The sequence below is a fragment of the Tyto alba genome, unplaced genomic scaffold, assembly GCF_018691265.1.
Source record: "Tyto alba isolate M040663 unplaced genomic scaffold, T.alba_DEE_v4.0 Super-Scaffold_38, whole genome shotgun sequence".
Lineage (NCBI taxonomy): Eukaryota > Metazoa > Chordata > Aves > Strigiformes > Tytonidae > Tyto > Tyto alba.
In genome coordinates, this window is record NW_024881313.1 from 20366020 (window position 1) to 20392517 (window position 26498).

The 26498-nt window shown below is 33.2% G+C and overlaps 1 protein-coding gene across 1 annotated transcript in view; it reads left to right on the forward strand.

The window, feature by feature from the left end:
- Positions 1-26498, forward strand: part of MALRD1 (MAM and LDL receptor class A domain containing 1) — a 274148-nt gene that overhangs the window by 132761 nt on the left and 114889 nt on the right. Inside the window, exons 26-27 of the mRNA XM_032991470.2 lie at positions 6796-7041; positions 9822-9979. Of these exons, the coding sequence (XP_032847361.2) occupies positions 6796-7041; positions 9822-9979 (404 nt within the window). The remainder of the gene's footprint in view (positions 1-6795; positions 7042-9821; positions 9980-26498) is intronic.

The following is a 26498-nucleotide window of genomic DNA, read 5'->3' on the forward strand; positions in this document are numbered from 1 at the left end:
GGTTGTATGGCTGCCTTCTGTGGTGGAGAAAGCTGAAGATGCAAGACTGACTTTAAATCTTCTGGACCTAAACATACATATTGCTACTAAAAGTCACAAATGAAAGAAAAGAAAAAAAAAATATTTGACATATTTTTAGGATTGTGGATTTTATACCTAAGGAATATTTCTTCTTTCTGTGCCTTTGTTAACGAGTTCAGGCAGTGAATATTTAGGTGTAATTTGTTTGATCTGGAACATGGCCAGCCAAAATTTTGTTTCATTTAATTTTATTTTATTTACTAAGAGTAAATTCAGGTGAGTGAGTTAAGATTTTCAGGTTGGTTAGTATTTAACATTTCTCATTGTAGTTGATGCATATGTTGAGTATTATTGTTTCCAAAAAAGTTTTATTTAAAAACTACATGTGGATTCCTTTTTGTCTTAGTATTTCTTTGTCCATCCTCAAGAATATAGATTCTAAATGTCAGCTTGGCTTTAGAAGAGGAAGATTGTATATAAGAATTGAAATATCCCTGTTCCCATTGTTCATATGTCTTGTTAGAGTTGTTTTCCTTCTCTGTTCATTTAATTATGTTAGAGACTTAAACCATCTGATTAGCACTGGAATAATCATTATAACATGTCCTGTATCTTGTTTCAGTTTTCTGGCAAGGAACAAAACAGTCTCAATGCCTTTGCAATAGAAGGAGGAGTACCTGTCAATGAATCCAGGCCTATGTCTGTTCTTATTCACCATAGGCATTTCTCATCTGAAGAGATTAACTGAAAATTTCCTTTTAAACTCACCTGCTAGCATGTTTTATAGACTAAATAGGTGTAGAATTACCCAAGCAACATGGAAAAATATGCAGTACTGTAGTAGTGGAAGCGTTTAAAAGACCTAGTAAGACCTTATCTAGTCATAACCTACTTTTTAATTTCTTTCGAGTGAATGCACATTCACATACACCTAAGCATTTGAAACAAGTTTTATTCCTCATAAGGTTGTTTTTTAGAGTTCTCCTGCCATGCCCATAGTCTATCCAATAAACTCAGTATGAAGAGGCATTGAGTGCCCATCTTGCCTCCAGCTCCCCTTATCCTTCAGAATTTCTGTTAACCTTAGATACAGCAAAGCACGATGTTAGGGCTGTGTAAGTCTTAAAGTGTACTGAGTGACTGATAAATAACCATCATTTTCTAATGAGAAATAATAAAGCAGCAGGAAACGTAACAAAGAAGATACTTCAGTGCTCTCTCATGGGTAGAGACAATAATATTGAACAGTGATAGGCTACTTTTCTGCTTCTGCTTGTGATTCTTAATGATTCTGAGGATTAATATTATTGGATTTGATTACTGGAAAGGAATTCTCTTATGTTTATATGTCAAAATGGTCAAGATAAGAAATCAACGGAGGAAGTTTCAGTTGTTGGAGAAGCCTTCATCAGCAGTTTGTCATGGAAGAAACAGAGAAGGTTAGCAGTTTCTTTTCAAAGTCCCTTTTGCAAATTAACTCAAGCTGTTGTTTTTTAAACTTTTGGTTGCTCAGAATGCAAATAAATATGTCAATGTACTTGAGAGGCTTGTAAAACCAAAAATTCAAATATTTGCACTCATTCCCAGTAAAAACAGACTATTTACAAAGAAGGAGCTGATAATGTGTAGTTTTTAAGTCTTCTTTTTTTTCCAGCACTTCAATTTCTGAAAGTCTTTAAAAATTCTTGTAATTTCCAAAGCTTTGCTTTTGAAATGAGCTGTATTTTTCACACTTCTGTGCTGACAAGTCATTATTACCATGAATCATCAACTCTGATGAAAGTACTTTATTTACTCTGTGTCCTTGGATTACACTGATGAGATATTTGAGGAAAGATGTTCTTGTTAACATTTTTTTTTTTTTTTAAGGACACATACAATTCAGTCATACAATAATATCAACTCAGACCAAGAATGAGAATGGAGTAATTGTTTCAGGGAAAAACTCAGAGATCTAAAATATCTAGAGAGCACCTATCCCTGGGATCTCAGACTCTTAGACTGCTGATTAATTACTCTGACCTCAATACCGGATTATGGTTCTACAGGAACTCCAGTTTAGATTTAGGAACAGGTATACTTCTAGATATGTGGATATAAATAAAATCTTTTGAAAATATTTTGAAGCAGATCTAGCTTTTCAAGCCCACTGATGTGTTATTCTGATAATTCTGAGATTTGTAAATTACCTCATTCGTTTGATTGGATTTAGGTTTGGAAAACATAGATGATGATACCATTAAATGTAAGTTTAAGAAGAACAAGTTTAACAACTTTTGGAATATCCTTATCACTAAACTGTTTCATGTCATTCTAAAACATGAATTAGCTTGCTGGTGTTTCTAAAGCAATACCGATATAAAATGAGAACTGAAAAAAAACAAGTTTAAATTATGAGAATTAATTGTTGAATGCTTATGACTAGAGTCATAACTAGTGTAATCCCATATGCAATCATATTTTTGCAATTTTCTAGAAGTTCTGATATTATTTATCAGTTTAATTATCATACTTAATTTATTTCCAATGAGCAAAGATATTTAAAGGACCAGATTGAATAAGACTGCAATCTAAAGGAGAAACCTAGCATTCTAGTTTCTATTTGGTACCTAATATAGGCATGGATAAACATTTAGTTTCTCTCTTATAAATTCTCATAATTATATAAGCAAATTAGGGTCTGCAACTGCACTTTGATTTTTAAAACCAAAAGACACTACTATTAATATGTAATTTAACCTCCCATATAACACTAAGCAGGTTTTCATCTAGAGTTTTCCTTGATTTATCAAATAATTTTAATTTAAACCAAAGCATATATCTTGGGAAAAAAATAAGTCTCTATTTGAAGTCCTGAACTGATAGAGAATTCATCACAGTCTTTGATTATCAGTTCAATGGTTAATTTCTCAATCATTTTATTTTAACTTAAACTTCACCAACTTCAGATCTCCAGCATGTAATGTTGGGGATTTTTCTACTAGACTAGAGCTTTCCACTATCAGTGTTTGTCTTCTTACAGGTAATTACATAACATGATCAAGCTATTTCTTAAGTTTTTCTGTGATAAATTACATTAATTGGGCTCCATTTGGTCACCCAATGCAAGTGTGAAATCAGACAATACCTTTAGGGATCTTTCATGTCCAATCCAAGCAAATACGACTCAGTTTGTTTTCATTAATATTGAATGAAAATGAAATGACTGCATACTCAGATATGAGTCCAAACATCTTGTGAGCATTTTTAATGTATTTTAATGATAAAATAATAAGTGATACTTAAAAATAATAATAATAAAAAAAGAAAATAGTTATTACCTTCATAAAGGGAAGGATGAGGGATTCTCATCCTGAAATAAAAGGCAAACTAAATATTGAGAAGGAAACAAACAATTTAGGTGATAAAAAAATTAGCTTTAAGTTTAAGGTGTTTCTGAACAGAGAAGTGAGAAGATCATCTGAAGATTTTAAGACCTTTTAAGTGATAATGGAAAAAAATAAGTCCTCAAATATCTCCACTTGCTAAAGTGAAAGAAATGAATAACTAAAAAGATGCTTGTGCACCATTTATCATAGATTAATGGAGTTAAATTTTTAGAGGATTTAAAATTTTGTTTTATTTTCAGAGATGATCTAAACAAGCTATAAAGTTATTAGAATGATATAGAGTGATACAAAAGTTAGCTACCTCATAGAAAAGTCCTGTTGTGACACAGGCTATTGTTTCAAAGATTAAAGAATAACTTTTTCCCTTCTGGAATAACTTCTTTGAAAAACAACCTTTTTGGCCAGAGTTTGAAGTTTACGTGAATAGCACACATACATTCAATTTCTTAATATTAATATAAAATACATTCATATTTTCTGTAATTTATTGCTGTTCTGCCTCAAGACTGCAACCCATGCACCATGTTATCTTTATTACTATTCAAAGCTCACTGATGTAGAAGATAAACCATATTTCAGTTCTGCTGCTAAGATTTTTTTCTCTCTTGATGTTTGCAGGTACGTTTTTTTCAAAATATAATTAAGATAAACACTTTTATGAAATACAGGTGGTTAATCCTTGTCCTAATTATATTTTTTAAAAACTACATTTTCCATCTGTTGATTTTGCTTAGGATATATAAAACAAGGATATTATTGACTGGTGCAGCTGTTTTCCTCAGTTGTGTAAATCCTCCTCAAATCAGAGATTATTGATCTAAAAGGCACTAACAGCTCCTTTGGATTCACTGCAGCCTAGTGTGTAGATGCAGTTGCCACATAGGGCAAAAAGTCTACCTGCTAATAATCTTTAAGAAACACTGCTTGGAAGAAAAAGTTATTGAACATTTCAAAGAAGTTCCTCTCAATAAAATATCCCTACTATAACCACAAGCATCTATATAACAGAGTATTTGGGTTGTTAGGATTGGGAAAAAATAGAGAGGAAAGGAAGAGAGCTCAAAACCCTCTTTTTCTAATAGGTTGGTTTTGTGCTGGTTTTGGTTGTGAGCGTTTTGTTTTGGTTTTGGTTTTTTTTTTTTTTTTGTTGTTGTTGTTTAGGATATTTTGTTGTTTTTTTTTTTTGCGGTTTGTTTTTTGTTTTTTTTTTTTTTTTTTTACAGTTATAAAGCCTTAAAAATATGTCATTTCAGGAGAAAACATACTATGGAAGTACATTCAGAAACAAGTCACGTTACAGACTCAGTTAGTCAGTGTAATATCATTCGTTACACATGCTTGAAAAGATTCATTCATGCCAGGATTCAAGATGGATTTTTTTGTTTTTCCACAGAAAGGAAAGACTTCCACTTTTCAAAGGCACTATTTTTTTTTTTTTTTTTTACCTGAAACTGGAATTAATGCTACAAAGGAACCTCAAAATGCAATGCTTACTGTAATTATTGATCATGACGAACAGCAAGGAAAAATATTTACAAGCATGGACTGCATCCTGAAAATTAAATTCCTAGTTTGATGACAATTTTTTTTTTTTTTGTTTAAATTCTTAGTGCAATCACATAAAAGGAATGTAGGGTTATAATAACTAGCTCCTAAAAATAGATGCCATTTAAATTAGGCAGCAATTTTATAACAAATCTCTGTCACCCTTTGGGAAACAACACAGATTGAAATTCTGAAACAGATAGGAAAAGTTTCTGATATATTCCAGCTGTCCTGCAGGTTGCAATAATTAGACACTGACTGATAGATTGTTACAATCACTCCATTCTTTTGGCTAGGGTCGTTTTAATGGATTGTGTTCTAAGAAAAATCCCACTGATGCTTTCATAACTTGTAACTGTGAACTTCAGACAAGTCTTTTTCTTCTAGTCAGTTTACCCATTTTCTTTGTCTCTAGCTCCAGAGACCATTGCCTGATGTTCCTGACTTTCTAAGTTATTATCAGACTTTTATTCTGGCTTGCTTCTTTCTGTTCAGGACTTTTTCTTCCTTTCTCTGAGCAGCTGTTAAAAGCCAAATCGCACACAGTCCTCTATATCTAAGCTATGGAATTCCAATATTTATTTGTATTTATTTGTTTATTTTAATAAGTATGTGTTAGGAGGATTTTTTACTTAAAAAATAGGTATTAGTGCCTGTTGTATTTAGCTAACATCTAGTGATTCAAGGCTTGTTTCACTTTAGCCAAAGACTACAGCAAGGGGATGTGGCAGTGTTTTTTCAGTTTGGGGCATTTGTAATTTAGTCTGGCATAAGCGGTCCTAGAGATGGAGGTTGCCAACACACCAACTGGATACTCCATCTCTTATTTTCCTTTTGTTAATAAGTCAGTTATTCTGACCTCTTAATAAAATCCTGTCTTATGTGAATTTCATTTAGCTCTGTCAGGTCCTCTTTTAAATTAAGGTTGTGGTAATGGAAACATGGTTTTAGCACCATGTGATTTTCAGTATCAATTATCTCAGGTTCTTCCCATAATTGCACAACTTTCAGACACATGCATATTTTAACTTTATGTCTGATGAGCTAATCTAGTGATACTCGTATTTTAAAATAAGATTATGCTTGTGCATTTATTTCTGGCAGATCAGAATGAATGAAGGAAATAGCGAGGGTCCATTTCAGAATTTTGTGTCCTTGTTCCTGATTAGAGAATGTATTGAATGGGCTGCTTTTTATCCAGAGCCCTGCAGAAACTGATCTGAATTAAAACCTGAGGCTTGGAAATGAATCCAATGAAATGAGTCCTACATTTTTTAGGCTGTACAATAGCAGAATTATCCCTCAATAACACCAGGTATACTTCAAAAAAAAGACAGCATCAACCCACTGAACTCGTCTGAAAAAAAAAAAAAAAAAAAAAGAAAAAAAAAAAGTAAGAAAGAAAGAAAGAAAAAAATCCACTAAAAGCCAAATCTCTGTAGGTAAAATAGAAAAGCTTTTTCTCCCAAATTTGGGCTCCTAAACTGAGCTCAGTTCTGCAGCTAAAATGAAATGGTTTAATCCTACACCACATGAAAGGAGAGTCAGCAATTAAGTCAGACTAGAAAGCTTTGTTAGTGAAGGAATGCCTGGCTGGAACTTGCCCTCAAAGGCTTTACAAGAAAAACAGTCATTTATTTAGGCAATCTCTTGAAAAAATACAAAAGAAATAAACTGGTAATGGATTGGCACTTCAAGGGAACCAAAGGCTTTTAATAAAACTGCTCTGGACCACCCTCATCCTCCTAAATATCAAACTCTGAGATGTAACCTTCCAGTAACCTTGTTGGGATTCATGGCAGTGTGATTCACCAGGACACCCCCATTCTTCTCTTTTCAGGCTCCTGCTCACATGGCTATTGGCAATGTCAGAATGGCAAGTGTTACAGACCAGAACAAAGCTGTGATTTTGAAGATAACTGTGGGGATAATACAGACGAGAGTGAATGTGGAACTTCCTGCACCTTTGAGAATGGCAGATGTGGCTGGCAAAATTCCCTGGCGGACAATTTTAACTGGGTGCTTGGGGTCAGCTCGCCTCAAAGTCTTAGACCTCCCAGGGACCACACACTTGGAAATAGGACTGGTAAGTTGTCAGTTCAAAAACAAGATGTAATTGTCTTCACAGAGCTTCTCATATCTCCCTTGAGAGACAGCAGAGGGGTTCTACCATGTCTAATCGGGATGTCATTTTTAATGAATTCAATGTGTAACACAATCAAAATATTAATTACTATTGTATAATGACTTAAAGTTTGGAAAAATTGATTCTTAGTTTTTTCTCCTTCAAGTATTGCTGTATGAGTCAAGCAAGATAATTTGTTACTTGTCAAGAGAGAGGTCTGGCTGCAGCTTGCACTGGTGAGTTAGCTCAGCTCTGAGATCCACTGGGTCCCACTTCTCCAGAGCTTGAGCTCATTTCCAAGAAGCTTAATGTTACCCCTAGTGACTATTCATAGTTTAACTTTAGGTCATTTTAAGTAAATACATTTAAATAAATAAACCTTCTTTGTTAGTGGCTGTGCAGCTCCTGGTTTGTTTTGTCCAAAGCACCCAGTTATCTGTTCTTCTTCTTGCTACAAGCTCCATGTCTTCATCATCTGCCTTTGAAGATCCCATAGCCCAGGCAAAGATGTTACTGAAGCTGAGCTCAGAACTGATCTTAAATTGAAATATTCCACAGCAGAGTTGCACAAAGGCGCAGGACTTGTATTTAGTAGTTGAATGTTTATATGAACTGCTAAAATACAAAACCCAATGAAACCAATGTTTAATTGAAGATATATAGAAATTCAGAGGCCAGTGAAAGCTTGCCAAGGTGACTGAGGGTGAAACAGGCACAAATAATCACAAAGAATATGTGCTCATATGTTTTTAAAATTTGAGACAGTCCAGTGTGACTGCATTTCACCGATCTCAAAGAAAGATGCAGTACAAGAAAACTGCCCTCCAATGTGTCCTTGTCTTTCATTTGGTTTTAAAAATAGCCAGTTCTGTTAGAATACAGATTTAAGTATCTCCATGTTATATATGTTGAATCCACTGCACATATGAATAAAATTACTGCTGATCTAATCCTCAAGCCTGGAAATTTACCCTATAATCTGAAAGTTAGGTGTTTTTGTCATGGTGAGTGATCAAACAGGTCAAATTCTCCATTTCTTACTCAAGAGCTGTTCTATAGTATTGAAATTTTGTTCTCAAATAAATGTATTTAGAATTAATTTAAATTTTCACATTTTTAATGTGATCAATTTTTTAAAGGTGAAGGTGGTATCTGGCTATATTGTTAGAACTGATAACACTTCATAATTGTGTTCATCATGAGAGAACCAAAACCAAATTCAGCTCACCTGTTAAAACTTTGTCATATGTGGTAGAGAATGATGCATTATTCAGCGATCAGTCCTTGCACAGAGATTAATTTCAGCACTTACTTCCAAAACCACAGCTCTTGAGCATACATCTAGCAATTTCTTAATTCTAACTCCCTCATTATCACCTCTGTTTTCACCATTAAAAGGCTGAGTATTTACTTAATACTAGAATTATGTGATTCTGGTTGGGATTAAGTGATTTGTCCTCTTATCCACTAACCAAACTAACCACAGTGCTGGTCCCAGCCATCCAGATCAAATGGCCCTTCAGAGTGTTCCTTATCTGCCACCTCAGTCAGTCAAGTTTCCTTCCAAAGAAGACTGTGACAGATTTTGGGTTGGGTTTCTTTGGTTTGGTTTCCTCCAAACAGAAGTCATGTGCCTAATATGAAACAGGCATTAACAAACATCAACATGCCTAGCACTCAACCCAGTCTAGCCACGTCTTCCTAGCAGACACTGATACCATGACATGACATAGCATGCTTTTCATATCTCATAGTATTTATGTACATGTCTTTTTTAACACACAAAATAGCAGATGTACAAAAAATAGTTAATTTGCAATTTCTATTTTTTTTAATATTGTCACGAATATGTCACTACACTTGTTAAATATATGCTTGACCTCAGGTAAAAAACAAATTTCTCATCCCATAATATTACGACAAATATCTATGGTTGTAGCTTAGCTAGAGAAGTGTCAAAGTTAGAATGAACCTATTTACTCTATCTTTAATGTAATTTTTTTTTCTAATTCATATACAAACTTCAGTAGATGTGCAATTATAATTTAACAATGTGTTATTTATACTACATTTATTCTCATGAGAACTACACATTTGGGCTTTGTACAAAAGAAAAAAGTTAATCTGAAAACTTGCACAGTTTAGTATACTTCTGATTAAAAATAAAAATGTAAAACTCAAGAACCATATCAGTGTTGGAAAATATTAACTATAGGCATCTATTTTTACAATTTCCTCTGACTAAATAATTTAAATGTGAGTTAATATTCATACATTAAAGAGTACAGATGGCCAAAGGTGATATGAATCATTAGGGATACCTAATGATTTATAAGTTTATAAAGGTTTTTTGCCTGTTTCACAATTTTTTGTATGGTGTGACTTGCTATCTTGAAGGTTATCTTTCAGAAAATTTCATCCTGAAATTTATCAGTGTGGTTATTCTATAATGTACTGTTAAAATAGTATCAATGCTGTTGGGTAAGAATATGTAATCAGAGTAGCTGGGAAACATGGAATTATTCTTGCCCTTCTACAACGGCCTATCTAAAACTGTTCCCAGTTTATTCCTGATATAACAAGTACACAAGGAATATGATCTGGTCATTTTTAACCCTAAGACAAGTTTCACTAGGATAGGATCTATGTGGGAAATAGTACTCTGCATTTATTTTTCTGAGTTTTGGAATCTAATTTGAAAGACCAGAATAATTTTTCAGTAACACATCATTTAATTTCAGGACAATTCCTGTATCTTGAGGCCACTGCAATAGGCCTAAAAAATGAAAAAGCCCATGTGAAGAGTTCCAGATGGAAAGAATCAAGTGGGACTTGTGTGATGAGCTTCTGGTACTTCAAGTCATCAAAAGCCATGGGACGTATTCAGGTTCTGATTAAGGTAATAAAAAGGAAACCTTTTTATTTTTAATATCTGATATCTGTAACAGTGTATGTAGTCTAGCAGAGTGCTTCAGCACTCTGACGTTGTGTTGTTCAGCTTGTAGACTGGAAGAACTTCCACATGTCTCCTAGTTCAGTGCTGGTTTTTATTATTTTAGTATCTTAAATATACTTTTACCTTTTCTCTTCCAAAAGAAGTTTCTCTGAAAAGCCACAGAAAATCTTTTCAAAAGTTCTTTCCATTTTCCCTCTTCACATACAATACTTTTCTCTTTGACATTCTCCATTTGAGAGCTATTTTCATATTTTGTTGCCATCCCTATTGGTAGCTATCAGTATACAACCCTATTGTTCTGATGAGATGACATGCACCAAAAAAATTAATTAGCGAACTGCACAAAGTGAGAATTAAATGTAAAAATATGACCGTATTAAATTATTTGTCTTTTTATGTAGACGGGTACAGAATAGATAATTAATTATCTTTAGAAATAACATTTTCTTCACTAAATGTGGGATGACGAAAGTATAAAAAATAGAAAAAACTAGTTATTCATGTAAAAATGAAAGCTTATATATTCCTTGAAAATTGGCTGTTCCGTTTGTTGTTCTTTGAAAAGAAAAAAGATTAAATGCTTGTAAAAGCAAGTTTCAAATCATATGACTCTGAGTAAAATGTAGAAATTAATGATCAGTGTAGCAGATACAGTATTTCACCTCCCTGTGTATGCTGTGTATTTTAGTGCCGTTTGGCATTTTAGTGGTGTTCTAACACAATTACCGAATATACCACTTCTAGATGTAGTAGAAACCTTTGCAAATGAGAGTTTGTGTATTTGTTCTTACCTGTATCTGTGCAGGGACTTCTGTCTATTCATGTATAAATCATCATGCAATTCATTTGCCGTATATCTGTTAACTTCTCTTTCTTCAATATCTCTAATAAAATCTTGAGATATAAATTATTTTGATGAATTGCATTAAAATTTCTGCTTTATTTCCAATGCATATGTTGACTGCCTTAACTTTTAATGATAAATCATATTTTGTCCTTGAAAATGAATTGCTAAAAATTGTTTCTCTGTTCTGGATATTAGAAGAATAATTCAAAAGCGTGGAAGATAAAGCACTTCAATAGTCTTTAACATCTAAAGACACAACCTAGGCCAAGTCTGTCTGAAATATAAAAACAATGAGCCCTTTTGCAGCCATTAGGAGATTTTTTAATGGATTAGTCCAAACACCTACAAATGACAACAGCTTGCTCATCAGGTAGCTGTAGAGTTAACGAGATGTATTTATACAGCTATGTTTCCTGGAAAAGCTTGAATCCATAAAGGAGGCAAGTAGGTCAACCCCAAATTTGCTGTTTGAAAATAACTATTCTTTGGTAATGTGTTCAAAACCAAAAAGAAAAATAGAACCTGTTATAATGAATAATGTGCAAAAATACACATTTATTTTAATTCACAGTTCAAATTATGTTCTCATCTTGTTACTCAAAGGTGTATTTTGTAGCACGCAAATATTGTAATTATGAACATTTTAGTATTGCTTAATTTTAATTGTAAACTAACTTGCAAACTCACCTTGATAGAAAATGGCAGCCACATTAGGTATGTGTGAATAGTTTGCACTTAAATTATCACTGTTGATTGTGTACAGCAATTATCACATTAAGTATGTTGTAGCAAGGACAATCACCTTAAAAACAGAAAGATAATTATAACTCATTTTATTACATGCAGTGAAATTAATAATACACCTTAAAACACTTCTGTTAAATAGGAGACAAAAGATGTGAAATAAAAGAAAATCAAACAAATCACAACACCAAAAATGAGTTTAAAAGAGACATTTATTCTCTGTTGGGATGTTGTCTCTGAAGGGCTCAAGTCCAGTAGTTAAAATTCTTAATTATTTTTTCCACCCTCAGGATGGACAAAGGGATTTAATTTTTATTTTTCTTTTTTTAACAGGATTGACATCAGCAGCTTTACTAGATAGTTATCCCCATTGATAAGAGCCTGTAGAGATTCTTTTCTATTGTACTTTTTAATATTTGTTTGAAATATATTGTTCAAACATGTTACTTCTATGGAATTTTCTAGATCACAATCAGTAATGTTTCCTTTCTCTAGGTTTTGAGACTATTCTTTATGTTTTCTCTTTCTTTTATTCTTATTACAGTGAGACATTGCTTTCTTCTTATTTTCACATAATTTTACTTTCCAAATAAACTTTTCAGATATTATTTTTATGTTATTTTAAATCCTTGTCTCCAGGGAGCATAAAGAGATTTTTAAAGGCAGTGTAAATAGAAGACATTTGAGTAACAACTTATTATTCTTATTCAATTTTTTTTTTTTTTAATTGAAGGCAAGAATTCTACATGAAGATAGGAAAAGTTATTCTCATTATTGTATCTGGGATTGTTTTGCAGATCAGCCTAGTTCACCTTTTATATTGCTTATAGGGATTTGTAAGTCAGTATTATAGAGTTTCTATTTAGCAGTGTCTGTATGAATAAAATCTAATTAAACAACACATAGTCATGGGAAGTCATACTGAAGTTGCTTCTGCTATTTCAAACTGTAATACCAATACTTTTCCATTCAGTTTGAGTATCTCTTGATTTAAAGTTAATTTAGTATCAGTGAAAGCAGATCAGTTGATTGTAATTGGTTGAAAATGCAAGGAAGATGAGATGACCTAGGAAGGAATTTACCATCTTGTTTGACAATTTAGAAAACTGTCTTTAGTTAAAATCATCACATCCATTAAAAGTTGAACCAAGAATGAGCACTGTACATGCCAATGGCACAATAATACACAATATGATGAGGAAATATGGTAAGGAGGCTGAATGATGAAGACATTCCTCCTCTGTGTGAGTATCACAGTGGAAGAAAAAATGGTAATCAAGAGTAAAACGCCATTTTTTAAAAATCATAGTTCATGGTATGTACTGGTGTCTTAATATTTGCATTGCTTGGTCACGTTCAGGAAGTTTAAGAATATTACCTATCACACTGCTAAAGTAGTATCTCATATTATGATAACCAATAAAACTGCAGGATCATAAAAGGGATACTTTTATGTAGCCAATCATGTACTTTTATATTAAGGTTTGCAGTTAGAAAAAACTAATTCATTTTCTCAGGGAATTTCTCTGCAGTTACAGTGGATTTTTTCTCCTTAAATTGTATTACATATTATTTGTATAAACCTCTCTGTATGTGCAATAATAACCTGATCAAAATGACAGACCATTGAACTAGTTGCAAAAATATAGTATTCTTCAAATCAACCCCCTCAACATTTATGCAAATGAATGATGTTGACATTACAGCTATTTATGGAGACTTCAATATTCAACTTGCCATCCATCTAAATTGAAATTACAAAATGTTTAATAGCAGTGCAAAAAGCTCACCAGGCAAACAGAATATTACCAGAAGAGATCTGGATATAACTAGCCAAAACTTTGCTGCTGCAGTGAGATTTTGAGATATTTCTAATCTCTGCAGCAGTTGTAAAAGAATACAATCCACTATAGGAGATATTCTGAAGGTAAAGTGCAGCATATTCATTATACCTGTTTTAGCAGTGATGGTGGGGTTCATCATCGGTACTTAACACTAGTTTATTTTTTGAGTCAGAGCAAACTGTTATTTTTAAACGTGCTTCTAAAGAGGCAAGTAAGAATTCTTAGGTGAAAGGAATGATACATTTTATTGTTTTGCTGATCTGAACGTAAGTTTTCTACTGCTACTTACGTTGTTTCTGTCATTTAAAGAAGCAAATCTTAGGTATCACATTGGGAAAGGAACAACAATCAAAAGATAAAACCATTTGTTGAAGATAATTTTTGTGGGATCAATGTTAATTATCCTGCATATAGATGAGATGCAATACAGCTGGGGGGGGACGGGACGACTCTTTCAAGGATCTGAAAATGGACTCTAAAAATAAATATTCAGATGTATAAGGATGGTGAAACCTGTCATTAGTACTCTACACAGGATCTCATTAGGAAGTTCCAGTGGACCTTACTCAGGGATTTAATTAATTCCATCCAGTTAAAAATGAGCAAAGGAATAACAATATTCAGGAGGACAAGAAGTCCTGGCTAGCTCATTGTAAACAAAGCAGGAGCCCATGGGCATCACTGCAGCAACAGACCGACCTGGCCAGGGCAACCTGGAGGCAGAGGCCAGCATCCTCCAGCTGCTCAGGGCTGATGCAGCACCGACCCTTTCGCCTGGTTGCTGTGGCTTCTCAGCAAAAGCTGGAAACTGTCTCAGTTTTTTCCTTGATATTGTTGCTGATTTTAGCTAGTCTAAGGTACAGAGGAGAGGAAAGGGCTAGTACTGTAGAAATGTATAGATTAGCAGGTGCCATAGCTCAAGTATAAATGACTCATAGTGGTTTTTGTAATTCCTCAGTTATTTTTAGTGGAGCAGCCTACTTTCTGGTGCTGTCAACAGGAAAACCTGCAGCAGAGATGCTGCACATGGCAGCTGGTATCTTCCAGACATTTATATTTCTAGGATCGAGTAGTTTAAAATGAAATTTTCACAAATCAATATCGTTGACCCTACTTCTATGGGAAGTCATTCAGAAATAAAGTATGAGGAAACAGCTTATTCTACTTCACAGCTTAAAATAAACTGTGTATTTCTACATTGATTCTTCTCACTGGCTGCATGAAAAACAATCAACTTCTCACATAAATGTAGAAGTTATAGATTTCATTGTGTTCAGGTAGCCTCAAAGCAGGTTATCTGACCTCCATGCAGCTAGAGGAAGAAACTTCAAATTTTCAGAGATTTGTTTTAATGTTTTACTTAAGAGTCTGTTGAACTTCAAAGCATGTTCCAAACAACGTAGAAAATATATAGATTTTTCACTTGCCCTCTTAAGATGTAATAAACTTTTTAGATAAATTCTTTAATGCGTAAGTATAAAGTTTTCTAGTATTTGTACATGGGTGAAATAGATATATGAACATATCTATCTATATGTTCAGTAGCTTACATTTATACATTTTTCCTTTGAATCCTAATATTTTGTTTATTTCAAAGAGTTTTCCTTTACTAATTCCAGCAAAATAAACATTCAGGAGAATTTGGTTCCACATAGCATCACAGGGGTAATGGCCTTCATTTAATGAGTATCTCAAAAGGGACAGTTTTAAACTTTTTAGTCCTGCTGTTGACCTGTGAACTGTTATTAAAAGTTGTATTTGAGTCAGTGAAATGTCTGATCTGACTAATGAGTGAGAGTAAGGGAATATTAGCTTAGCCCCGAGAGCTTTAAAGGAAATCAGTGGGGATACTGTGAAATACAGTATTATTTGTCAATAAAGAAAGAAAGGAAGATTAATTTTTATGGCAGCTTTTCTTCCCAGAGCAAGATATTTATTTATTTATATCTCCTGAATCTGAAACAGCACCTTCCACCTTTTTAGGCATTGTTTCAAACAGGGTTGTTGTAGGTCTGATTTTGACCCCATGACATAAGCATATCTCCAACAGACAATGATTAAATGGAAATAAGTCAGTCTTCAGTGGAAACATCATTTCTCAAAAACAGTTTACACAGAAGGGACAAACAAATATGCACAACCACAGATAAGGGCAGACACCACTCAGTGAATTTTATTTTCTCAGATGAGTACATTAGGAAGTTATTTCAATCTTCTTAACTGTAAATTATTGGACACACAAAATTCATTGTATTCTTATACTGCAACCAGATGTAAGCATTCATTCCAAAGAGTTGGTGAGCTGTAATAATACATTTGGATGTGCTTCGAAGGAACAAAAATATTTTGAAGAAGGTTTAAAGAATCACCCTTGTATTTTTGAACTTGCTCGTGAAAAGAAGACGTTAGTCAGAGGATTTGTAATTTAAAATCATTATGTTTCTAGAAACACATATAAGAGAAATTGTTCATATGTGAATTATTAAACATTTTTTTGTTTAAATTCTTTGAGAACTTGACCTTTTTCTCTCTTAGAAGATGAGGAGGATGAGTAGCAAAATATTAGTGTGACTAAGGGCATGTCTCTGTCAGGCAGGGCAGTACCTGGTTAGAAAACTGAACAGGCTGACAGATTTAGACAGCATGATGCATACCAAATAATTGAAGCACCACAACAATATCTTGTAACATTAGACCTGGAATCACAAGCCCTGACTCTCAGGGCTAATACCACTATCCTATTTTGTATCCCAGCCTGGTATCCCATTGCACAATGTGACATAGATGAAAAAAGCATTTTCAGTCTCCTACACAATGTACAGTTCTCCAGTGTTGTTTCACAGAAATCATTCCCCAAATCAAAGATCTTTGGGAGTGATTTACTTTATTTATTTTTCGGCTCATAATCTCACGGAATGATGGTGGTTATGTTGCTGCTTTTTAGCATATGAGGCCTTGAAACATCTCTGCGATCTTTGCAGATCAGACTTCTTTTTCTCTTTTCTAACACTTTTCATGGCAGATATTCAGCAGCAATATCTGTGATTTAAGTGTGTCTCAGGGCAGAATTCTTTTAAGGATCATAGAGCTGCTGTTTAATGATTTTTACTGAAGCGTCAGACATCAAAATCAGGGTTTTTTTTATATAGCAGCTGTGAAACAGAAACGTATTTTTATGAAGACAAAAGGACATTGTCTAAATCATAGATGTGTAACCTTGAGCTTTGAGCATTAGTTTTTCATATCTCTTATTCTAAATAAGTAAATTTAGAAATGTAATTAACATATCTTTTTTAAAAAAGAAAAAATAAATAATGCAATGTGTAACCTGGTGCCTGCTGATATCTTTTAGAAAGCATATAGAATTGGTCATACCTGAAATCTTGACAGTATCTAATTTTCCTGCTCAACGACTCCACTTGAAAAAAACACACTGAACATTTCTAGGAGTTCTATTTAACCTCAGAAAAGGTAGAAGTTCTTTCTTTCCTTTTTCCTTTCTCATCTCTTTTTACACCCAAAGGCCCCTTGGTCTTTTACTGAGAAAAGTATCTTTCTTTTGTCAAACACAAACTGAACTGAACAGATGTTATACTAGCAAAATTTCAGCAAGCACCCATGTAGCACAGGTACTCATTGTAGAACATTAATTTGTTTCCAGTTTTATCCTCTTTAAATGCCACTTTTATTTTTAAATCTAAGTTTTGTTTTAGTGTCTTGGTGATGTTCTAGTTTCTGGTAGTCTTTGATCTTTGCCAAGCTTGTAGTATCAAGCTGTAGTGTTCTTAAAATTACTTTGATGAATCAATAAAATCTTAACATGAAGAGTCTAAATTTTACGCTTCCAGAACTTTTTTCAGTTTCTCGTCTTCTTCTTTGAATCCACAGTAGCTTCAGGAAAACAAAACAAAACAAACAAACAACAACAACAAAACAAACAAAACCAGCAGTTGTGTTTGTGTATTTGCTATAATTCATTTCACAAAGATGGAAGTATCTGATTCCAATTCATTTCATGCAAGATTCAGACTAGGTATTTTTTAATACAAATATTTATGAATGTAATGATCTGTACATGTATTTGTTCGTAGCTTGACTCCATTGCATTATGTAATGGTGAATTAAATGAAAGACAGAAGGCTGCTTCAAGTAGAATTTTCTTATCATTGCATGCACTGACATCCAACATGGTGGTAGAGAGCAGTTATCATTTGCAGCAGAGACTAATGGTGTCAGTGTAATAGGAGCTTTGAGAGACTTCAGTTTCTTCCCACTGGGTTACTTACCATGGAGGAAAAAATTCCCATAACCTAGTAACTTTGTGTTTCTTGCCTATGAGAGGGTCATTACCACTCAGAGATCAATTGCCCTCAGACCTATGGAAACCCCACAGTCTGTTCACAGGAGTCTCTTATCTAGGTTTTTAGACTCATATTCTTTCAACAGGACTTTATGTTCAGTCACACACCTCAGATTGTCCAGCTACCCTCAGCACTTCCCACCTTGCCTCATTCTTTTATAACTTGTTCCTGCAAGTTTTGCCAGGCTGTATCTTCAAAATTAGAACAACAAGGAGCTCATAGAAAGAATTTTAGTACTACTAAAGACTGAAGAAACCATGCTAATGTGATTTTCTGTTTGAATTAATGAAGTAATGAGAGCTGAAACTGTATTACTACTAAAATCAGGAATTAATAAGACCATTTGCATTAAGTGCCTGGAATATGTGAGCGCAACTGTGTGGTCTGCAGAGTATATTTGATTTTGCCTTCAGCAGGAGCACTAAAAGAAGGAAATAAACACTAAAAATTGCATTTCTTATCTCCCACATGTCAGTTTAGTTGAGGTTCTTGTCTATCTGTGATACTCATTTTTCTTTAGCTCTAGGAGTTTTAGATGGCTTGGAAAGTTTTCAAAGGCTAATGCAAATGAAAAAAAAAAAACCTTTATTACAAGTGTAGTTCTTATGGAATTGACAAATAAGGTGAATTATTTAATCTTTAGCTATAATTGTGGGCTCTACTGTGGCCCAGGAATAACTGGGTGCTGTTGAAATATGAGGATTTTCTTAGAAAAACTGGGGACTTGTTTTCTATAGAGAGTGAGGACATCAAAAAACCCCACAACCTACCAAACAAACAAAAAAACCCTTGTGACTATATCTATCAAGACATTATGTGGATGCTTTTCGGATTTTCATAATAAATTAAAGCTATAAGACCATTTTTTTTTGTTAACTTTCAAAATAAAATTCTTAGAAAGGAAAATATTCTGAAGAAAATTTTGTTGGATAGCAGTCATTAAATAAATATACAGTGAAATATATTAAGCTGGTTTTAATTCTAACACTTATAATAACAGGAAAACAATTAATAGCATGGAGAAAAAAAGAATGTAAATAACCTTATTTTTATTTCCTTGCAAAATAATATATTTTCTATAAACTATTAAATGTCACCACATGTTTCTCATTACAATGGTAGGGGAAGTTTGATACCACAGGTGCCATTTTACAATTAATAATTACAAAAATTTTTTGGATGTCAATTACTCTTCTCATTGAAATGTAAGAAGAGACAGCTGTTGTGGAAAGGTCGTATGAAACCACAGTGGAAACTTAGGCTAATGCAGTTGTATACCACAATTTATTTTATATAGCTAACTTCTCAGTTTATTGAAAACTGTGTTTTGTTGTTTGAAATTACAGTGAAATGGGCCAGGCACTCAATCTATATTTACCTGAATCAATAAATCAAGGCACAAACATGAAGCATCTTTCACCTTTTAAATAATTTGCATTGACTTCTTTTCTGTACATTTATACTGTCTCATTTAGGCAGCTAAAAAAATTACTTGTTCTATTAAGTGTCAGTATGATAAAACTACTCTGCCCTTTATCTAATTAAAATCTGTGGCCTATATTTAGATGTTATTTGGACTTCCCCTCAGCTGCTCACTGTTGCCTTCTACACCTCCCACTGAATAGCACACCTTAGTATCTTACTGTTTTCTAGTTTAATTTAGTCTGATCTATATGGGAGAAAAGGTTCTTTAAATAAGAGTTTCCAATGTGATCCAGAAGAGGTAGTATTTAAATTTTGATATATGAACCATCTAATATTTTCATTGATCAGCAAACAGAAGATTCTTGTTATTTATGACATGAAAATACTCATTAGATTTGAAGGATTCTGCTGTGCACAACATTACTTTGAGCATTTTGACAGTGTGATTCAGTTCCAAACTGTGTTCAGTGGGAGTTCAGTGGGAGTATATAATGAAAAAGTTTATTAGCAGTCACAAAATTAGTTATGTGGATTCCTATCCCTTTAACACTTTATATGCCAGCTGTGTTCTTCACATGCTATTAAAAGAATCAATGTTTTCTTTTTTTATCCAGCCTAACTGTTTTAGGAGTATTTGAGCTATGGAAAGGTTAACAACTAATGAAAATCTTTCTCTGACTCACTAGCTGCACATTTTTAACCTTAGACTTTGTCTTTGTCAACAGTATAGTCTGTTTGAGTCAGTACATCTGGAATTTGATCTCTATACAAATTGCAGTCTCCTCCTTCCAAGTTGTACTAAGATTTATTGTATAGAGAAATTAAGTGTTTCTTCAAGTAAGATTTGAAATCTTCTGACAATAGTGATGCAGTAAGACTTTTCTAAAGAGACCATCTCTCTTGAAAAGACTAATCTTAAAGAGTCAATCTTTTCAACTTGAAAATAAAATTTTACTGTGAGTAGCTGAAGAACTGGAATGGTCTTACAAATAATATACAGAGAAGGTGTGGTCATATATGGAAGAAAGCTACAGGAGACCTTGTAGGAAGACAAAAGAAGGCACATTGTGGGAAATTATATTAAAATACCTTAAAGCATACTATTTATTTCATATTTTCTGAGTATGCCAATCTAATTGTTACAAATATTACAGTGGAGCATATAGGATGTCATTGTTATAAAAATTCCTTAGACTTCATCTTAAAATATCCCTTTCCATAGTCATGATCAGACTAAATTTCTGCTGTAGGAGAAGAGGGGAAGGCATGTTCTTCCACAAATCTCTTGGAGTTCTCTTATTTTTGGTTGTTTCAACACTCAGTTGTTATATTTTTCCTTTGGTTGACCTTTTTGAGTTAGTTCACACAAAAAAAAAGATTTATATTCTGATAGCTAGCTTATTGGCTGTAGGGAATAAATCCTTATAGAAAACAGGCAGAACTTCTGCACTGTCTGCAACATCTAGAGAAAGACTGAAGAAGGGAAAACTGGGAATTGATGTTATCACAACTACTGAAACTATAAACCAGAAGTGGATCCTGTAACAGCTGTTGCACTGGGAAGAAACAAAAGGATATCTGAAGGATTTTCATTGAGAACCAAAATATTAATGGAAGAGAAAATATGCCACTGAATTTCCTGTTCTACCTTAGTTTTATTTTTATTTGTTTGACAGGTTGAAAGTTATTACAAATTCTCTTTTACATATTTGAAGTGTAGCTGATGCTTGTTTTCAGACCTATCATTTGCCTTTATGTAGGCAAATTATTTCTATGTTACTACAGGAAAGACATCTTAGAAAGAGATCTCTGTACTTTCTCCGGCATGTAGATTTCATTTCTAAGAAATATATTAAGATCACAGGACATGCTGTTAAATTGTAATTTGTCCCAATGTGGGTGAGATTCCTGTTACTTAGTCATAGATGGCTCCAGTGCAGCCACTGCAGTAGTCACATGAGTCTATCTTTGCTGGTGGTGGGGTTTTAATCACTGTGTCAAAGGGAGTCTTGAGTATGTTTTATCTCATTCTGAAGTTAGCATCTATAATAGGAAAAGTAGCTACTACTTCCTATATAGCTTTGTGTAGACATGTAACTGTATAGAGTAACATTCAATAAGTAATATTAGTTACATTCAGGAATGTCACTGGATAAATATTTGAATTTTGGTTACTTCAGTAAATATTTTTGGATACCTAGGTAGATATTTCATATCTATGCTGGCAATGAAAACACCAAGATCTCATTAATATATTTTCAAACTTTTATCTTCTACATCCCTACCATACTATATATATTTATAGATTTATAACTTTATATGTCCTTTGACATGTAAGATGGTGACCACTGGAGAGAGAATTAGAAAAAGAGAGGGAATCTCACTTAAATATTTTAATATAAGATCTGTCAGTTATAAGGGCCCTCAATTTGTAGAGAATATATTTCATAACTACAGATTAAAAATTAAAATAATATATCTGGTTCCTTGGCATTCTCTAAGAAATAAATAGTTGTATCCATCAGATATTACAGAGAAAGGACTTGAGCATTTCTCTTAAAGATGTGTCTTTGCTCAGGATCAATTCAGTGAAGCTTAAAAATACTTAATCGAGCTTTGACTATATAAAGAGCTTATTATTTTTTTTCAGCCATAGTGTTTTTATTTCCCTGAGTCTGCCCAGTTCACCTAATATCCCAGAGGACACGTTTTATATTTTTATAAGCTACAATCCAATTGAAAAGAATATTCTAATAAAACACATATAGGCTGTAAAAGTAAATATCACAAAGAAAGAAGTACAGTTATATTCCAGTGAACCTCCCACTACATCAACGTAGGGATGACACCTGACTGACAGTAATCACTATCTTATATGTCTAAAAAAGCATAAGATACTCTTTGACAATTAGAAATGTATATTCATGTCAATCCTTGTCCTGCAGACTTGTCACTTTGGAGAAGTCACAGATGAAATATTTAATAAAACCTCAAAAGTTTTAATGTCATTGTACAAGAATTCAGAATTACTATTGCTAGTCATAAGAATTATTACTAGTCTTATGATTTTATCATACTGCCCTGAATCTTACTTTTTTTAAAGAGGAGTGAAAACATGAAAGAATTAAGCTTATCTCATTTCCATAAATGTCCTTTTATAATCTTGCTTCATAAACTGTTTTGTTACATCTCTTACTGTATATGTTCTGCATTTATTAAGGCAGTCAATATAAGTGAAGGTTTGACTTTTATCTTATAATTCAAGGAATCTAGCATGGCACAATGTATAGCACACTGTTCTTACCTTTGTCACTATGGAGGGTTGTAAGAGTTGTCTAGAATCTTCCTAGAGTTTTTGTAACCTTGATTATTTCACTTTCAAACTTTGGTTTTATGCAGAATTAGTTGCCTCAACTCTAAGATGGGAACAATCTGTGGAGACCTGTAAAACGTGATTAAAACAAAGGTGTGGCGAGATTTGAGACAAAATGGAACTAAGTTGCTTGAAATGCGAATAGTCTTATAAAATGGCTTTGATGTTTACTCAGTCTTAGTGGTAGAAATGAAGGGAAAAAAGTGAAATCCAAGCAATTGCAATTGTATCACTTAAGCTACATAAAAACCAAAATCAAATTAAGGTAGATTAGGCTAGGAAATTAAAAAGAAATTGTTGCATTTGAGGAGAAAGGAAGGCTGGAAAGTCTAGGAAAAGAAGACAAGTTGAAGTAGTACAAGGTACCTAATGAATCGTCTTTTACAAAAAGGAGTTGTTTTATTTCTCTGTTCTAATTGGTAAGGATAACATGCAGAATGATGATGTATTTTAAGAGCCTAAGCACATAAAAATATATTTGATGTAAAGAGTATCATGGGGATCTATAAAGATGCGAACAAGAAACAGAAGAATTTGTTTAGTTATAAATTAAAGCTGACTATAATGAAATCTAGTAGATTTAATAGTTGTGACAGGATAAATCAAAGTTTTAAGAAGGTGATAGTCACAGAATAATTAAAAGAAAAGCAATAATTTATTCTTGCCTTCCCATTACAGATTTCTTTTCCAAAATAAGAGTTTTTAAAGCATAAAATCATCTTTACTAATGAGCAACTTAATTGTCATTCCTTGAAATGCCTACCTGCTTGAAACAAAATCCTGTCTCCAGATGAATTACCAGTTACTTTTTATCAAAGTGTTTTTGAAACTGGCTTTTCTCAACTCAGCACTTAAGGCAATTAAGAACCCAGAGTCTTACCATTTAGTTCCTAGAAATATTTCAAGTGCTGGCACTCATGACAGGGTGATCTGTTAATGCCTTCTGATGCTCTGAATGAATTCACTATGAGATTCCAGAATTCCAAAACTGGAGCATTTTTAAAAAGATATTTCACTAGTGGTGTAAGTTTTTTTATTTAATTTATTCATTAGAATGCATGTTCCTTGCTGAAATGCATTTTCCTTTACTACAATTATGTTAATTTTGGAAATTAAAATTGGGGAAAATATATTTCAGAGTGTGAAAATAATCTCAATGCTTTGCACAAATGAGAAAATGAAAGGGATGGATGGATGGGTTTTGTCATTAACTCTTATTATGAAAACCTGCTGAGACTAATACATGCCAACTGTCTAAAAGGCTTGAAGGCAGAAAAATATCAGTGTTTCATCTTGCTGTTTTCCTTCTTTCTATAATGCACTGTGAAAATGCAATTATGTGATTTTGTGTTATCCTTAGAAGTGAAGCCAATTTTTCATGCTTACTAATGTATTTAAGCAGTATACATTTTGCCCAGATCAAATAACTCCTTAAAGATACCATGTGATCAGTTTGATGTTTCTTTCTCAAGTGTTTTTAGAGAAGACAGAAACAGACTAAACAGCATTTCTGGTTCCTGTCAAAATATAACTGAAAAATTGGAGAGAAACTTACTTTTCATGTATTGTCTTCAGTGCTGAGGATCATGAATCTTCATTAAAGTCACTGGAACTTGAATAAGCTCATCACTTTCAATGGCATATCCCTAAAGTAAAACTCACTCTGTTGCATACTTATCACTAGCATTTTCCTATCTTTTGGGATTATTACTGTGTAGATTGTTGCAGTTGTTATTTGCTTTGTTGTTGTTTATTCTTTTTTTGTTACCTCCATTTGCTGAATATTTCAGAATTCCATAGCATACATCCCTCTGTTTAGTGATGGAAAGTACAAATTTTGAGTTTAAAATCTCTCCTCACATTGAAATTGTTTCTAATTATCTTTCTCATAGATATTCTAGGTGGACTTAATAATTTTGGAATTATATTTTTAATGTAGAGCTTGACCATTCAGATAACTAGCAATAATTTTCTAACTGTAATAGTAATATTAACCACAAGTCTCTGTGGGTTATTTAGTAAGAGAGAGAAATTTTCAAAGCAGTAGCTGAGGGCAGAGTAGTAAATAACTATTGCTGTGCCCAGATTTTCTTATATGATTAACGACATCTACAAATGTTTTATTTGGTTTGTTTGCATACACTTAGCAACTTTACACTTAACATGTAGAGTATCTGTCTTTCTCTAAAATAAAGTAGCTTGTCAAAGCTGAGATGAGTTATTGTAACTAGTGTTGTTATAAAGTGCTGCTGAATTGTTTGTATTGAATTGTTATCAGCCTGGTGATTGACAGTGTGCCAGAGGACACACATGCTCATTCATAACTCACATCTTCATGAACTTATTGTCTGCACTCACTTTTCTTCATGTCACCATGAAGAAGAGAGAAAAGAAGAAAAAATGAAAAAAAAAAAAACAAAAAAAAAATTAAGAGGGAAGAGGAAACGAAAGAAAAACTGAACTTAAAATCTGGGGTGAACAAATCTTGACTTCATTCTCTGACTAATTTAAATAATTTTAATAATTTGATACTGTATGTGGATTTATCTGATATAGAGCCTTTTTCCTTTGAATGAAATATAAGGTCAAACCCTGTAGGGTTAAGTTACTGTTTTCAAATAATCTAAGCAATACTCTTTTAGGAAGTTAAGTTTTAAGAGAAAAACAGTGAGAAATGAAAAAAGAGATAGAATCTGTCATATGCTTTGAAAATAACGTTAGGTGAAGAAGACACAATAATCTCATCTTTTTGTAAGATAAGAGATTCTGCTACACAGCATCAGTCTTCAGTTTGATTGCATTTTAATGTGCCTTTTTTTTTGTTTTTTCAAGGTCCATATGAAAGACTTAATCCTAGGAACCAAGGTCTTTAAAAATAAGAAAGTATTCTGTGTACTGTGGTCTTGAGGTAGCAGCAGTCCAAATCTATAAGGAAGGTGATCAGAACCTTCTGAAAATAGGACTCACTCTCAAGCAATGAAATCTAAATAAGTAGACAGATGATATTAGAAATGCCAGCAAAGATATTCACTATTACGTGATTTGGAGAAATAGAGCTTCATAGAAATGGTCTTAACAATACAGGCAAATGAGGAAAAGCTGTGATTCTTTCACCTCCTTTTTCTTTGATGTACATCTAAAAGTGCGGGACCGCACTCCACTTTTTAGTGAAAGGCAGAAGCAGGGAAGGAACATACCTCATCATGGCATACTGCATCTTTAAACTATTTGGTCAGCCATCAAAAGGCTTTAATGATGATCCCACATCAAGGAAAATAAAACTTCATTATAGCCAGATTTATTAGTTAATTTCATGTGAACACTATGAAAATATGCTTGATTCTAAACCAAGAAGACATAGCCTGAAAAGAAAACTGCCCTCCTGAAATACTCTTCTAAAACAGAGGGATTACCATGCATCAAAAGCTAGACAAAGAAGTGACAGTTAAAGTCACATTATGCTCATTCTATGCTACATTTTTGTGCTTTACATAACACATACTCTGTTTTAAAAATTCTGAATGGTAACAGCTTGCCAGGAAGATACTGTTTTGAAAGGTTCCTGAAAACAGAGGAGAAAAGCTTTTTCTCAACAGTTTAAAAAGGTATGTTAAAAGAATTTGACTTCTCTCATAGGTCTGAAGGGTGCTGCAGAAAGAGAGATCTTTTGATGCAGTGAATCTTGAAAGTCTTTTCATGGTATCAATAATAAACAGTTAATGTTTATTATTGACAGAAAATATTCTGTCTCTGATTCAAAAGCTTTGATCTGAAGAATCCAGAAATATTTAGCAAATGTTTTTATTGCCTCCATCCATTTGCTAAGATCAGCTTAATTTCCTGTGGCTCTGCTGAAATAAATATCAGA